The sequence below is a fragment of the Candoia aspera genome, chromosome 4 (assembly GCF_035149785.1).
Source record: "Candoia aspera isolate rCanAsp1 chromosome 4, rCanAsp1.hap2, whole genome shotgun sequence".
Taxonomy (NCBI): domain Eukaryota; kingdom Metazoa; phylum Chordata; class Lepidosauria; order Squamata; family Boidae; genus Candoia; species Candoia aspera.
The window spans coordinates 44,799,341-44,815,191 of record NC_086156.1 but is presented as its reverse complement, the minus strand read 5'-3'; the positions used below and the strand labels follow the sequence as shown (position 1 = coordinate 44,815,191).

General features: G+C 38.0%; 1 protein-coding gene across 1 annotated transcript in view; it reads right to left on the bottom strand.

Annotated features, from left to right (window-relative positions):
* LOC134497943 (collagen alpha-6(VI) chain-like) overlaps positions 1-15,851 on the bottom strand; it is a 62,311-nt gene that overhangs the window by 16,897 nt on the left and 29,563 nt on the right. The window contains exons 16-26 of the mRNA XM_063303980.1: positions 15,779-15,805; positions 15,377-15,421; positions 15,175-15,228; positions 13,389-13,451; positions 12,096-12,161; positions 10,698-10,751; positions 6,742-6,777; positions 5,491-5,553; positions 4,524-4,586; positions 1,820-1,882; positions 892-954 (exon numbers count right to left, since the gene is read on the bottom strand). Of these exons, the coding sequence (XP_063160050.1) occupies positions 892-954; positions 1,820-1,882; positions 4,524-4,586; positions 5,491-5,553; positions 6,742-6,777; positions 10,698-10,751; positions 12,096-12,161; positions 13,389-13,451; positions 15,175-15,228; positions 15,377-15,421; positions 15,779-15,805 (597 nt within the window). The remainder of the gene's footprint in view (positions 1-891; positions 955-1,819; positions 1,883-4,523; positions 4,587-5,490; positions 5,554-6,741; positions 6,778-10,697; positions 10,752-12,095; positions 12,162-13,388; positions 13,452-15,174; positions 15,229-15,376; positions 15,422-15,778; positions 15,806-15,851) is intronic.

Here is a 15,851-nt window from a genome sequence, read left to right as displayed (position 1 = left end):
AGCAGAGAAGGTGATTAAAATAAATTAAAATTTAAAAGGGAAAGAAGAAAAGGAAAAAAAAGGGGGGGGGATTTCTGACAATGTATTTTCTTCAATTTTGGAATCAGCATGCAAAATGAGTACAAAGGATTTAAAGCTGTGAGCATACTCCTATTTGTGAGCATCAGGATTTTCTTCAATTGCTGCTACAAAAAGCCAATACAGATCAAAAATAAATGTGGAATGAAAAAATTAGAATGGTCAGATTTCAGGAATTATTGCAAAAGTAAACAATCTCATTTTCCCTTGTAAAAATATACTTTGAAATTGGATTTTTAAAGCATTTCCTATTAAATTGTTTTATTTTATAGAGCATTCAGATTTAAATGTATTAAAGTAAGGGTGTTATTTCTTTCCCAACCCCACTTTTATTCATGAGGGAGGGGATTCAAACTAATTTGTTTATCATTCACGATGAATTCACAGAATTTGAAAAAACCTTGACTTACATTATAAATGAAGGAAATGACTGATGAGTAACCCAGTTTCTTGCCCTGCAGGTTATGGGCTCCATTCATTAGGACTTGGATATCTTTGGGTTTTTATGTATCTGGTATCAGTATTGTGGATTCAATCGTCTTCAGTGAAAGTGCAAATTAGTCCAATTTTAAAAGGGGCTAAACACTTTAAAGGAAGACTGATACGCAAGTTTTTCAAGCCTCTTGGGAACAAACCTTTTAAGATTTTAAAGTTACTGAGCAAAACTAGTGCGGTATTTTTGGCAGAAAGTACATCCTTTGTTTAATGCCTCTGTATATTTATATGGGCCATTTCACATCCCTTTTTGATCATTTGGCAATTTGTTTTTTCAATCAATATCTTGCAAGAAGACAATGAAAATAAATGACAAACCCTCATTCCCTGCTGGCCAGGGAAACCCATTTTGCCTTTCTTTCCAGGTTCCCCAGATTCTCCCTGTTTGCCAAAATAAGTAAGTTATTACATATGAGAAATAAACAAATGTGACATACATAAGTAGAGGTATAGATAATTCTAAAATAATACATGATGCTAGAATCATACACTGCCAATATTTTAAATATGAAATCAAGATCAGGTATTTTGGGGACCATTTTCCCTACAGTTAAATAGATTGGTTTATCAACCTGCAAGTTCTAAGCTACTGGCTTTATTTTAATATTGACGAATACTCATAGTTTATATAATCAACATTAATTTAACAGTGTTGGCTTGCAGCTTAACCCTGATATCACATCTGGTGGATTCCTGGCTATGCTGTTATTACTCTTTCAGTTGCTTTTGATAATTGACATGAAGTACAGTTGCCTCTATTTTGACATGATGCAGAGTTGCCTCTATTTTAATGAACAGAAGCTCTGAGTTTCCAGCAAGATGGGCAAACATCAACTGGTCCTTTTTCCATCAGTAACGGGAAAAGCAGCACCTGATGGTTTATGTTTGAATGCAGCATTAAAAGGCCATTAAAATCAAAAAGCTTAAGTGTCAAATTGTGTGTGGTGTGTTTGGAGGTTTTGGGGGAAAATAAATCTTGAAGAAACCGAATTAAAGAACATTCAACCTTCCATAGCTTGGTGTTCTCTGCAAGCTTTAGGACTCCAATTCTCAACATTTTCGCTTGAGCATGTCATATAGAATAGTTGGGAATTTGGGGAGTCTCAACACTGATTTGATGGTGTATAATCAATCAATCAGTTTTAACACATCTGGAAATTATCAAGGAGGGAAAGGCTGATCTACAGCATAGGCATACTTTAAACTTTGAATGGAAAAGTTCAGTAACAGAAATGGGGAACCCTGCCTTATTCCCTCTGGATCCAGGCTTCCCTTGAGTTCCTTCAGGTCCTTCAACTCCAGTGTCTCCCTGTAAACAAAACAAAGATTGTAGCAAATGTTTAATGTTGACAGAAACACTTCCTTTCTCATCCATAAAGTGAGCAGAACATTTCTTGAACCTTCCTATCTTCTCCATTCTTTTCCCTTCTCAAATTGTGAATTGGAATTCCCAGGTCAGCTTTGGGATATCTCTGGCTGGGTTACCTTCTTCGTTTCTGTTGTAAAGAGATAAAGTAGGGTGTGGATGGCTGCATTAGCTGCAAGTAGATCCCATGAGGCTAAATAATAGAAATGTGCAAATATGTCAGTTTAGAATCATTCCAACCTTGAAATGGTTGGATAGGAAGCAAAACATTCATATTCTGAGAGCTTTCTTTCAAGATCAGAATAAAATGTGGCTGTATCATTTTAAATGTTCCAACTGTTCCAAATAATGCAATTGGGCTTTTTTTTAAATGGTCTGTAATTGCATTACCTTTTTCTTCCAGATTTTTTACAGCCCAGTCAGTACAATAGTAGCTATCAGCCATGAGAGGGAAACAGCGCTTAAAGCGCATTGCCAGACAGAGGACAATTATTCAGAGTGGCAAGCCTGACAGGTAACTTTAAAATAGCAAAGAAGAAAAAAACCCTCTATTGTTGGAAATTAGAACTTATATAGGTAGTCGATAGGTTGCATCACAACCACAGAAAAACCTTGTTTTTCGCTTTATTTTTCAGGTAATTAATGCAAAGAAATATGGGTGTATGCATGTAATATTTGTAAATATTGCTAATGCTGCTGAAATTGTGTAAATACAAAGTCTTTTGTAGTTTGTACCTCAGGGCATGTTTGGTTTGGTTGGTTTATGGAGCTTCTGTATGTGTGTCCATCCACTGCATACTCTTATGTGCTGTTGCTGCTGAACTTCAGGAAATACTTAAAATTGTAAAGGCTGTTTGGTGTTTGGGCTAGTTTGTTGAGCTTTGGTGTTTGTGTGTGCATTCTCTGTTTGCTCTTGTGTCTTGTTAAAGTTATGTTTTACCTTGCACTTAAAGATGTAGAAACTATGTTATCTTGGGCCATTGTAGAGCAGTGTTTCTCAACCTTGGCAACTTTTAGATGTGGCTGGCTAGGGAATGCTGGGAGTTGAAGTCCACACTTCTGAAAGTTGCCAAGGCTGAGAAACACTGCACTAGCAGCACCCCTTTTCTTCAGCCACCCCTCTGAGGAAACAAAACAGCAGCAAAGAGCAACAGACCACATTGGACTTGTGTCTGGGAGGAGGAGGAGGGAAGATGTGTACCAAAGATGTTGCTAAATTTTGCTAAGACTTTGGATTGAGAATACCGAAATATAGCCCCAAATTTTTGTTTAAAAAAATCATATAACCTTAAAGAAATGGATTAAAGCACAGGTTGTGCTATAAGAGTGTAATTCTTATACAATCAGGGAGAACCAGATAAGAACCTGATAGATGGAGATAAAATAGCTTACCCCAAAGAAGCCCATAGAAAGGGTGAGATGAAAAACTAAACTTAAGAGGTGTAAACATTGCCTTTATAAATAAAGTGATTCCATTATTAATTGTAATTGCTGAAATTCTTTGGGGTACTGGCTTTTAACTTTCTTCCATATATATTACTTAATATTAATTCTTGGATTTCCTTGTACATTTTTCTACATTATTCCAATCCTGCCTCCAGCTCAACCTAACAATTGCCTTGCTTATCTTCAAACTGAGAGAGGTGAAAACTGAAAGGGATAGTAACAAGATTAGCTGTTTAGTCCTGCTAAAGTGGTGGCTCAATGCTTTGGGTTTATTTAGAGAACTGAAAAGATATTTCTGTTTTTTGAGTTGTTGGCCCCCTGTGGAATAGCTTGACCCCTTCTTTCCTGACTTTGAAGAAGTCTGTAAAAACATGACTGTTTCATCAGGCTCTGGGGTCCAAAATGTTATCACTACTTCCTCAGGTGAGAAATGGTTTTTTAATTTTGGGGCATTTATTATTGTACGTCCAATTTTTACATATTGCTTTTTTATGGATTGTTAGAGTTTTATTTGAGTTACAAAGATAGGAATCATAGGCTGCTCAGAATCATCTTCAGCTGGAGTGATTTATAAGCCAGGTAAAATAAATAAATAAAGAGCCTTTTTTTGATGCTAAACTAATATAACATTTAATGGGTAACAGCAGAGCTGTGTTCCTATTGCTTCCCTTGAGGATTTGTTTTAATGTTTTCAAAAATATTTTAAAATAATCATTCTGGCCAATGTTATTTGCTAGTTGATTGGCTGGTAGCAGTCAATGTGGACTGCCATCCCAAGAATTAGTGTCCTGACAGTGGAAAAGAAGGGACCATGCAGTTTGTACTGAGGTCCTGTTGTTTCTGGAACTCTTTGAGTCATTAAAGTTTTCTTTCATCAGAACACAAGCCACTCAAAATGATTAATCAGAACATGTTTTCTATTTTGTGTATTACCCTACTGAACCCATTTACAATTAGGCCCCACTTTGAAAGGTCTGAGAAACATTGCTTTAAAACAGCATTTTTCAACCTTAGCAACTTAGCAGTATGCTGGCTGGGGGATTCCGACAGTTTAAGTCTACCCATCTTCAAGTTGCCAAGGTTGAGAAACACTGCATTAAAAAAATGAACGTTAAGAGAATTGCAGATTGTTACGTACTAGACGGCCACGGTTTCCTGGCTGTCCTTTTTCTCCTATCACTCCAGGAATACCAGTTGTCCCCTGGGAAAAGAAACCAAAAACATGGCAATAAAAATAATTAGTAAATGTTATAAAAAATTGATAAGTCATGTTAATGAACAGAAATATACTGTATACCAATTTCCATATGGGAAAACAAATTATAGCTTTGAAATATTAGGTAGGCTTCAGAAAACTTCTTAACAAATCATATGCAGACATAACATTATTAGACTTGCAAGATATGTTTATTTATATATAATTCTATTTAGACTTGTTTCTGTCACGCAAAATAGGAAGACGTGTATGCATGCTCATATTTGTCTCACACTTAGATTTTTCAGCATATGCTAATACAGATATACACTAGCTATTCTTTAAATTTTCCTAAATGCAAAAAATAATTTCATTATTTGAAGTGGGGACAATTTAAAAGGCAACTGTTTCTTTTATTTATGTGCTTGTTTGCCCATTAGAGCTATATATATATTATCTGTAAGCTGCCCAGGGTCACTTCTGTGGTAAGATGAGCAGTGTATAAATTTAATAAATAAATAAAGTCTTTCCATTAACAAACAGTGTTCAAGGGAGTTAACAATAAGATGCCAAACTGTCATTAAAACATAAAAGCAAATAAGTTTTTCAAGGGCTGTGGAAGAGTGCTTAAGGCAACCAAAGCATCTTCTGAACCCACTGCTTGAAGCACTGAAATGTTCTTTTCTATCCAAGGCCTGGTGCAGTTGCTGTAAGTGCCTTTGAACACCGTTGTTCTCTTATGTCACCCGCTGTAACTTCTAAGAGGGCTCCCACCCTGGATGCTATCTGATTGAGTCTAGTCAATTGATTAGTCTAACTGCAAATGTTGTGTGTTCTGTCATTAAGTAATGTCCTTTTCTTTTCACACACATGCACATGAATATACACAGAAGCACACACTAATATCTACCTGTGAACCTTGAACTCCTTGATCTCCTGGCAAACCATCTGGACCAGGGATTCCTTTCTGTCCCTGTAAGAAGAGACAGTTCTTGAATATCAACTTTATTTTATAATTTTCCATTAGATTCTGTAACTTAAAAGGAGCAACCTTGGGAACACCATTTTTTTAAACATTTCCTCTAGCAGTATAATTTACTTTAAACTGTATTGGATACTATCCACTTCCATGGAGAATTTGAACTACATGTAACTTGTTCTCTTTTCTTGCCTACCATATGTGTACATTGGCACGTCCACAAGAAATGTAAATATTCCAGGCTTTTCTAGCATGATGGCAACACTGGCTAGAGAATTCTGGAAGTTGTTATTCCAATTATCTGGAAGGACACCAAGGTGGGTAAAGCTGCATTATAAGGAGTTGCATTTGACCATCTGACTCTGTCTTGTGAAAGAAATTACTTGAGCTGAAAGAACAAGTAATATTCAGGCCATGGAAAAAAGAGCTGGAGGGAGATATGGGAGACACATGCAGATTTCCCACTCTTATGAATACCTGCTATTGGACAGAGGTAAGATGATTATTCCTCCCAGTGTAAGATGGGGCTGGAACCAGACAGAAGCTGAAGTTGACTCCCATGCCTGATCCTCTCCTGCAGCCCACCTATATGAATCATGAGGAATTGCAGCCAAGAGAGGACCCTTGAAAATCAGGCCAAAGGAACTTCCATAAGCTATGACCTACCCCGCAAAGTGGACTGACTCAATTATAGCAGCGATGGGCACACTGTTAGAAGATCTGAAAGACCAGGTTGAGACAGATCCTCCTGGAGAAAATCTATGTGGTTGCTAAGAGTGGACGCCAACTTGATGGCACACAATCTATCAATCATGACCTGCCCCATTCCAAAGGGGCAGAGTTGGAAAAAGCAAATGAGGAGGTTGCTTTAGGCAAAAGGAGGAGGGAGAAATCAGCTTGTGCCAGTTCCTTAACTCTCACATTGATTGGAACTAAATCCATTTAGAAGGAATTATAAAAACCCTTCTCTTTGTTGTTGTTTGGACAAGCCTCCACTGATTGATTTTTCTTATTTTATTAAGACAAGTTTTTATTAACTGATCCATAGTTGCTCTTATACACAGCTATGCATCTTGATTCCCCATCAAATTGCTCTCATCCTTTTTACTGACTTAAAAAATTTCAGTAATAAAGTCCTCACATCAGACTAATTGCAAATGTGTGAAACTAAGAAAGACCTACCGTTGGGCCTGAAAGTCCTGTGTTTCCCTCAGTTCCCTGCAATAGAAAGTGCTATTTTTACTGCCAAATCTTAATTTTGTTGGGTAATGAAACATTTGTAAGCAAACAACCAAGCTCAGAGAGCACCAAGAACTCTGCATTTCAACCTTGAGCTACATATATTCTCTTCTTAATTTTGTGCCAGGATTAAATGATATTCACATTTTATTTTCCTGGTTATTGACACATCAGGTACTTTCCATTCCAATGTCATCTGACAGAAGCCAAGAAGAAAGCCTTTTCTGCCTTGGCATCTGCCCTTTGGAACATCATTCCCCCAGAACCTAGGTTGGCCCCTACCCTTCTGGCCTCTAGGGAGGCCTGAACACATGGTTGTGCCACCATGCTTGGGGGTTCAGCAGTAGTGGTGAGCCTTTTCAATGGGTATACCAGAGTTTCTCAACCAGGGTTCTGCGGAATCTTAGAGGTCACTAGGGGTCCCCTGGGAGATCACAATTTATTTAAAAATTTATTTCATATTCAGGCAACTTCACATTAAAGAGGAAAGTTTCATTCTTTGTTTTTAGTTTAAGAACACTGTTAATGCATACAGTATATACAGGCCTACACGTGAAATGAATATAATAATTTTGTAACTTCTGGCCTCTATTTGAGCCTGAATGTGCAGTGGTTCCCCGAGGCCTGGAAAACATTTCAAGGGTTCCTCCAGGGTCAAAAGGTTGAGAAAGGCTGGGGTATACTGAATGGGATGTATTGTTTGTATTCACCTGCTGACTGTGATTAAGTTTATGTGGAATTGAGGTTTAATAATATGGTTGTATGTTTGTTGCTTTTATTTTTATTTTTATTCTTGTTTTTTAATTGTTGTGAGCAGCCCAGAGTCACATAAGACGGGCGGCAGTGCAGATTGAATGAATAAATAAATAAATTTCAAACAATATTTTACAGAGCACTTTACAAGTATAGACAACAATAAAGAAATTAACCAGTTATGGTAATAATAAAGAAAAGTATATTTTTATCATGATTTTTAAAAAAAACTTAGAGAATAACATTAATCTTTCTTAGTGTGCAAAAAAATGCATCGTTCTCCAGGTTTCTGCTCACAATTCCAGCTTACACTCTGTAACCATTTGATATAGGAGTCAACTGAACACCTAAAATTTGAGAAAAACAAAAAGTGAGGTTTTATGGATTTTTAAAGATTTTCTACCTCCAAGATTAGTGCAACACCTCTGTGATTCTGTATTGTTGCTATCAGGCCAGATTTATTTCTGGCTCAGCTACAATGCAGCAAAAATGGCAAGAAATCTGGTTTAAACCTATAGTGGTGGACCACCCCAGAGTGTGGGGTTGGGACATCTCCAGTTGGTGGGAGTTCCTGCCTCATAGCTCCTGGGTTCTACTCCCCATCTGCATTCCACTGGTTTTTCTGAGAATTGGTAGGGCACTGAGCATGGGAGGTGCTGTGTCAACTCCCCATAATGTAAGCCTCTCCCCATAGTGACCCAGCCTTAAAACCACCAGACAAATACAGTGCAAAAAATGCTTTCTGGGCACCATATTTTGTTCTCTGTAATTGGTAAAGCTGGAAAGCACCTAGGTTTCTCAATGCTTTTAGATGGCTGCTGTGAGAACACATGTGTTATGCTGATTCATAGAGCTGGCATGTAGTGTGAAAGTGCCCTTAGATACACTTTTTAGAATCCTTACCTTTAAATATAAAAACAGTGGGAATTATCCTGTCTTAGCCTGTGCACTCTTCCAAAGCCTGGTCACTCCATCAAATCAAGGTAGCTGTCTTTATTTCAGCAAAGGGAAAACACCTGCATCCTTGAAAACCCAGACTGAAGTAATTTGAAACTCTTCAAAACACTATTCTTTTTTTCATGAGCATTAGTGGTAAAACTGTACATTTAAAAATATGCACAATTTTCGTATCTTATGTGGCTTGGGGGCCATTTGATCTCTTAAATACTATAATACTGTACTCAAGGCATCGCAGCAGCTGAGTAAGGGAATGGATAATGGTTCTCTTTCTATGCTGTCAATCAAAGTTCATGCTGGTAGTAATTTGTCTCATGCAGCTCTCAGCTAAGCAAGGTATTACTGTTTTTTCCTGATTCTCCATTTGCTACAAGCACATGCAATTATTGCTATCCATTAGTTAAAATGGATAATTATGAAGACAAAATAGTGCATCCATAAAAGGAAGCCTAATGTTTGGATAAGTATTTATGTATGTATGTGTATGTATGCATGCATGTATGTATGTATATACAGAGAGAGAATAAGAGAGAGACAGAGAAACAGACCAACAGACAGACAAAAGGGACAGTCTCAGAGAGGAGAAGAGATTAGATTCACTGTCATGACACAGCATTCAATGGCCATAGAATGCTACATTTTTGTGGAATGGGAGGGATGGGCAAAATAATGGAATATTCTAAAAGATGGCATGATGCTCTGGAATCCTCCAGATTTGAATATCTGTTGATGGCTCTGCCTTTACTGGTAAGACATTGGGCACCTATAAGTCACATTGGAACTTGTTCTCTGTTGTTGTAACCTTTGTGGAAACTTACCCAAGCCTTACCAATTTGACACCAGAGCGCAAAAACTGGAGAATGAAAATTGCACGTGAGCAATCCTACAATCTGCAGGAAATAGCTTTGGATCCATGGCACTCAAACCTCCCCTATCTCCCTCCTCCTCCAAATGGGAGGTAGGCCAGGTGTCAAGAAATCCTGTTCCTTCCTTGCTTCTAATATTTCTGAGCCAGTTTAACAAGGCTTTGGATTCTTTAGGACCTCCTGAACAAAGTGTTCTCTGCCCACTGAACTGAATGTGTTACACAGACACACACAAACACAAACAGCATTCTCTGTCCACTAGTCTAGAATTTCTTTGGAACAAACCTTATCTGTCTTTCCCTTCCAGTGAACGAGAACGCAATTTTGATGTGCCAAAGGAACAATGAAACGAAAATCCAGGCCTTCCTAATCAACAGTAGCAGAACCGATGTGTTTAGAAAACTATTTTGGCAGAGCTGCATTAAAAATGGAATGCCCTGGGCAAGGCTCCATACTCCTTTAATCTGTCTTTGGTAATGATCGCTGTACCAGAAAAAAATTATGTTAGTGACTCAGTGGTAATTAACAGAGTTCAACAACTAATTTTTTCTCCAGCTGCCAAAAAATTAGTAAAAATTTTTTAAAAACACCACAAGGAAAAAAATGAACACTGGTTTAAAACATACTAGATGGTGAGCATCCCAACATGCATATAGATAGATCTTTCAGATTGGTGGGGATGGTTGGGGGCATTGCATCCAATCAGTCCTCTCTCTGGTTGATAATAATTTGTAAATAATATGTAGAAAAATAAGTTGCTCCCTCAGTAACTGCCTCAGTTATGGTTTCTTCTAGTCTAGCCTGGAATTTTTGTATCCTTTTCTTTATTAAGGAAAAAGCAACAGCAGCTTATCTGTAGGAATGTCCCCAGTTGCACTGAACTATGGCATAAATATGTTGCGGAGTGCAAACCAACATCTTTTTTGTGCCCGTGACACTTCCTTCATCTCATCAGACAGGTTGAAGTTGTTTTAAGCTACACCAGTGTTACAGTATTTCCTCCTTTAGTCTGACATCTTCCAAGGGCAACCTCAAAGTGTATAAAATCTCTTAGGGTCCTCAGCCATTACCTTGAAGGAAAGCTGTTGACTGCAGTGACAAGGAACAGAGACATCAGAGAGAGGGGCAGCAAATTCCATGCTGGCATAGCCTTCTGCCACATCCAAGATAAGTAGGTGGTATACAGCAGTGTTTCTCAATCTTGGCAACTTTAAGACTTCAATTCCCAGAACTGAAGGCTGGCTGGGGAATTCTGGGAGTTGAAGTCCACACATCTTAAGGTTCCCAAGGTTGAGAAAGACTGGCATAGAGAAAGGTTCTTACCTTATTTCCTGGGGATCCTGCTGACCCGTCTGAACCTTTTGATCCTCTTTCCCCCTGAATAGAGCATTAATATTTCTGTTAATTAACATTTTTGCTACAAACACCAATTACTGTAACATTTTAATTTTTTGCACTATTCATTTCTACTAGGCCAGATATAAAAAACAGTAGTTAATAGGACATGGAAGGGACAATGTAGCACAGACACTTATGAAACACACAAAACGTAGAATTGGAGAAACCTAACAGTTAAGCCAATTTATTTTTAATAAGTGAATTATTAGTGGCATACCCCTCAGTTTTCATCAGTAGTGCTTTGATTATTTCCTCCCTCGCTATTATCACTAGGTTGCAATTAGCCTCAGCAGGAGAAAAAGCTTTTATTTCACATTTTCTTTCTTCCTAAGGCTAACTGCATCATGGGGACGAAGGGATTTGGGAGTCACCGAAATCCCAGTCTTACTTAAAATGTGGGCACAAGGTTTCTTTTTTATGATATTAATATGCCGTGATGGGACTTAAGGATCTTGCCACCCCCATCCTAGTAAGACAGGATGTCAAGTGTCTCAATCCTTTCTTATAACACACCACACACTGAAATAAGGGTCACACTCATCCTTCTTTTTTGTCTGGATATAAGGGCTGTGCAAAGCCTTCACAAGAGATGCTTTGCATCATGTAAAGGGCAGAGTGAAGCCCTTCTCTTCAAATCATTAAAGCAGCTGCATCTTTCACTAGGCCTCCACAGCTGTCTCAGAAGCTGCTCCTGGCTGTCTCCACATGTGAAGTGAAGGAGCAGTTTTAACGATTTGAAAAGAGGCGCTTTGTTCCCACTCTTTTGAAGGCTTTGCACAAAAGGACTAGGCATACAGGTAGTTCTCACTTAACAACTACAATTGAGACCAGAATTTCGGTTGTTAAGTAAAGTGGTCATTAAGCTAATCTGACCCAATTATACGACCTTTTTTGCAGCAGTTGTTAAGTGAATCACCATGGCCATTAAGCAAACCACGTGGTCATTAAGCTAATCACATTCCTCATTGATTTTACATGCCAGAAGCCAGTGGGAAGGTTGAAAATGGCAATAAGATGACCATAGGATGCTGCAATGGTCATAAACGAGAACCAGTTGCCAAGCACTCAAATCATGATCACGTGTTCACGGGAATGCTGTGACAGTCATAAGTGTGAGCGCTGGTTGTAAGTTGTTTTTTTCAGCACCATTGTAAGTCTGAACCAGCACTAAATGAATGGTCATTAAGTGAGAACTACCTGTATGCCTTTTGCCTTAAACCATTCTACTTTGCAGGCACAAGTTATCTATGGTGATTTGATTCCGCAATACCTTCTGATAAAACCTGCACTATTATGATTTGAAAATGAATGTGTAACAGTTACCATCCTTCTTGACAGCCCTTTGAAGCCTTTTGCTCCTCTTATGTTGTTGTCCAGTCCAGGTTCACCCTGTAATATATATATATGATAGCCACCTGATTATGAAATTACCTCCAGGATTATCAAATTTAAACAACAAACATGTCCGTCCACATCAGGTAATAGGTAATCTGGTCATATTAGTCTAGGCAGCAAGGAATGTGTGTGGTCAGAGTGTCAACAAAGCTGATACGTGTGCTGCAACTGCACTTTTGAAGCCCTGCCCCTCTCTATGGGTGTGTGAGACCTAGAAATAAAACATTTCTTAACCAGATGCCTGTTATGTTACGACAGTAACTGCCACATATGTTTTTTTCATGTATGTCTTATCTGAAGTTCTAATTCTTACCCAGTAACGTAACAACAATACAGGTCTGAAAAAATATTCTTGGATCTCCTTGGATGATTTAGCTCATGAGGAGACAACCCTTTTACAGCTAGTGGCTGATTGATTCATTGACAGTAAACAAGGGCCTCAAGGGATAGCCAGGATTAGTAATCATCTCAGAGGGCAAAACATTTGTCCTGTTTTCCATATTTTAGGCTTCAAGGAGAGAATTTTCATCTTTGCAGATGTGGTAAACCTATTAGATCAACCTTGGCCATTTTAAATGTGTAGAATTCTGGGAGTTGAAGTCCACACATTTAAAAATGGCTAAGGTTGAAAAACACTGTATTAGATAATTAACATAACTCTTTCATTTAGTTTCCTGCAGTACATTTTTCAGAACCTTGTTGCTGGTTTTTGGCAGCTTGGTACTACAGGTTTGGGGTCCACTCAAAAAAAAAAAAGTAGGGGCCACTTGCAGAAGTTGCAATACACATCTCTAGTTTAGATAATTGATTTTTGTGGCATTCTTCAACAACATATGGTATTTGTCTTGTGGCGTGATCTTGGATCTCCAAGGAATATGGCCTGTTATACATTCAACAAAATCTAACTCTTTGTGTCCACAGTGGAGGTGAAAAATCAAAATGGCGGCTGTGCATGTGTGTATGAAAAATCTGTGGCGCATTGACTATGGAATCACAATTGCCATCCTGACTTTTTTGACACCCCCACTCCCCCTGCATACTCTCACGCTTACTACATTCATGGATGCTAAGATTTTCTAGTTATGGGTAATTATTCTGTAGTTGAACAAAAATCATTTTCTTTTTCTCTCTTTTGCACATACAAACATACATACACACAGTATAATGTAATGCAGTACAATATATTACACATACACACTATATTTTTGAAAATAAACTTACATGATATCCTTGGAAGCCTTTCGGTCCCAAGTCACCAAAAGGGCCTACTGGTCCTGTGTTGCCCTAAAGATATATGATACATGTGTGAAAGCATCCTGCTTTAGATTTATTTGTCTCAAAATTCATGTTTGATTGAATTGCAGTTGCTTTTATATCAGGAGAGCACTTCACTTTGATGCTCTTGTAACACTAACAATACCATGCTATAATGATTTACTGGTTGTAATTCAATTCAATCTTATAGATGTTTCCTTAGAAGTAATCCAGTTGTGCCCAATGAAATTTACAGTACATCTCTAAAAGTATTTTTACAATTTCAAGATTAGTTTTACAGGTAAATTCTAATTAGAGAGTACTGGAGATGGAAAAGTGCCAGTTCGTTTATCACTTCTATTTTCTCTTGCACTTTTAATACTTACCTTTATGCTTGTGCTCTGATGTTTGGTGCAAAAAACAGTATGTGAAAACTTAATGGAATGGAGAATTATTCCATGAAGATGATAGGAAAGAATCCAGAATGAAAGAACCACCACCTCCTAAGCCAGGAACTGACATCTTTTCCTCTTTTATTAGTGATCAGTTTTCTGGCTTCAGCGGGAAAGAAAATAATTGTCAGCTCTGGAGCTGGTTTAAGGTTTTTTCCTCTTTTAGGAGCATTTCTTGAAAAAAAGGGAACTTTAGATCCAGCAGACCCAAGCCACTCCTAATCCATTTCTATCATGCATCCTTTTGTCTGTTGAGGAAACACTTCTAAAACACACCACCTTTTGCTTCCCTGGAGAACAGGTCCGCAATATCCCATAAAGATATCAAAGATTCAGACATCATACATAAATATACAATTTTATAGTAAAACTAAAGGCTTTTCTACACAAATGTCTCCAAGGTGCTACTGTTATGTCTAGCACATTCAGAATCAAACTGTTTGGGGATTAGGACTATCTTGAGCTGTGTCTTGCATTGCCCTGTCTGCAGCAATCAGTAGATGTCAGCAAAACCTAGATGCTGACGGACAGGTGGATGGAGTTCCCTGACCACTCTTCATAGCTCACTTCTCCTATTTTCTGAGCAAAGAATATATGCCTGAATTGTTATCCATTTGCAAAGAAAGAATACACCAGAAATTCATCCATCATGCTATTTTCTTATGAGAATACAAGGCATAAAAAATGAGTAAAAAATCATAACCAAAAGAAATTAAAGACACAAGATAAGAAAAAGGAAAGGAAGCATGGATAAATCTAGCTTAAAGCCACACAATTGGTTATATCCTTCCATGTCTCTCTATTCTTACAAGCTATCCTTGCTTCCACCAGGTTCATACAACTCTTCATACACTACCTCTTGTTCTCTGAACTACTCAGCCCTCTTTGCACCCACCATTTTAACATCATTGACTGCCCCCAAGGAAACCCCTCATGGAGAATCAAGGAAAGCATCTAATCCAGTGTTTCTCAGCCTTGGCAGCTTTAAGATGTGTGGACTTCCACTCTCAGAATTCCTTAGCCACCATGCTGGCCAGGGAATTCTGGAAGTGGAAGTCCACATATCTTAAAGCTGTCAAGGTTGAGAAATACTGATCTAACCTCATCTGGAAGAAAGATTTTGGTATGGAGAAGCGGCTAGGCTTCTGAAGAATCATGCACATTGATTGCTTTAATGGGAAACACTAGAATCTTTCAAGTACCAAAAGAATGCACCAGAGATGCCTGAATCTCAGGAAACAAATATTTTTTGTGTTTGCTGGTTTTCAAAAGTAATGCAACATAAGAATTTTAAATGGTACCATTTCTCCTGGGTCCCCCTTTTCTCCTTTCAGTCCCGGAAATCCAAGTGATCCCTAAACAAAAAAAGTAAGTGTGTGTGTGTGCGCACACACACATACAGCACTGGATGAACACACACACAGAGCACTGGATATACACACACACACATACACAAACACACACCACTAGCACATAAGAAGATGAGAAATAACTTTTATTTACCTCTTCTCCATTAATTCCATCAACTCCATCAACCCCGTTCTCTCCCTAAGAGAATAAACCCAGTTAGTATGAGCCCAGTTTTCACCTGTTTATTATCCAACATAATAATATCCAATAGAAGTTAAACATATGCCAACTTTTGCAGGTGACAAAAACTAGTGAAAGATTTTCAATTATTATATTTGCTTTTTTTCCCCCACCTTGACTTGAGTTTCATTTCCTAACATGTTCTGACATGTTTTATATTCTGCTTGCTATCAGTTTCATTTTTTTTCCTTTTTGGTCCCAGGCCTTCCTGTCTCACCCATCATAATGATCTGATGTCTTAAACTTAGAAATTAACTTGTTAAATAAACAGCAATAATTAAAAATTTTCAGACATTAAATATTTTCTTACTATACCCTTTCTCCATGCAGTCCTCGTTGACCCTGAAAGATTTAAACAGGGATGCATTAAATCGTAAAACTAGCACAA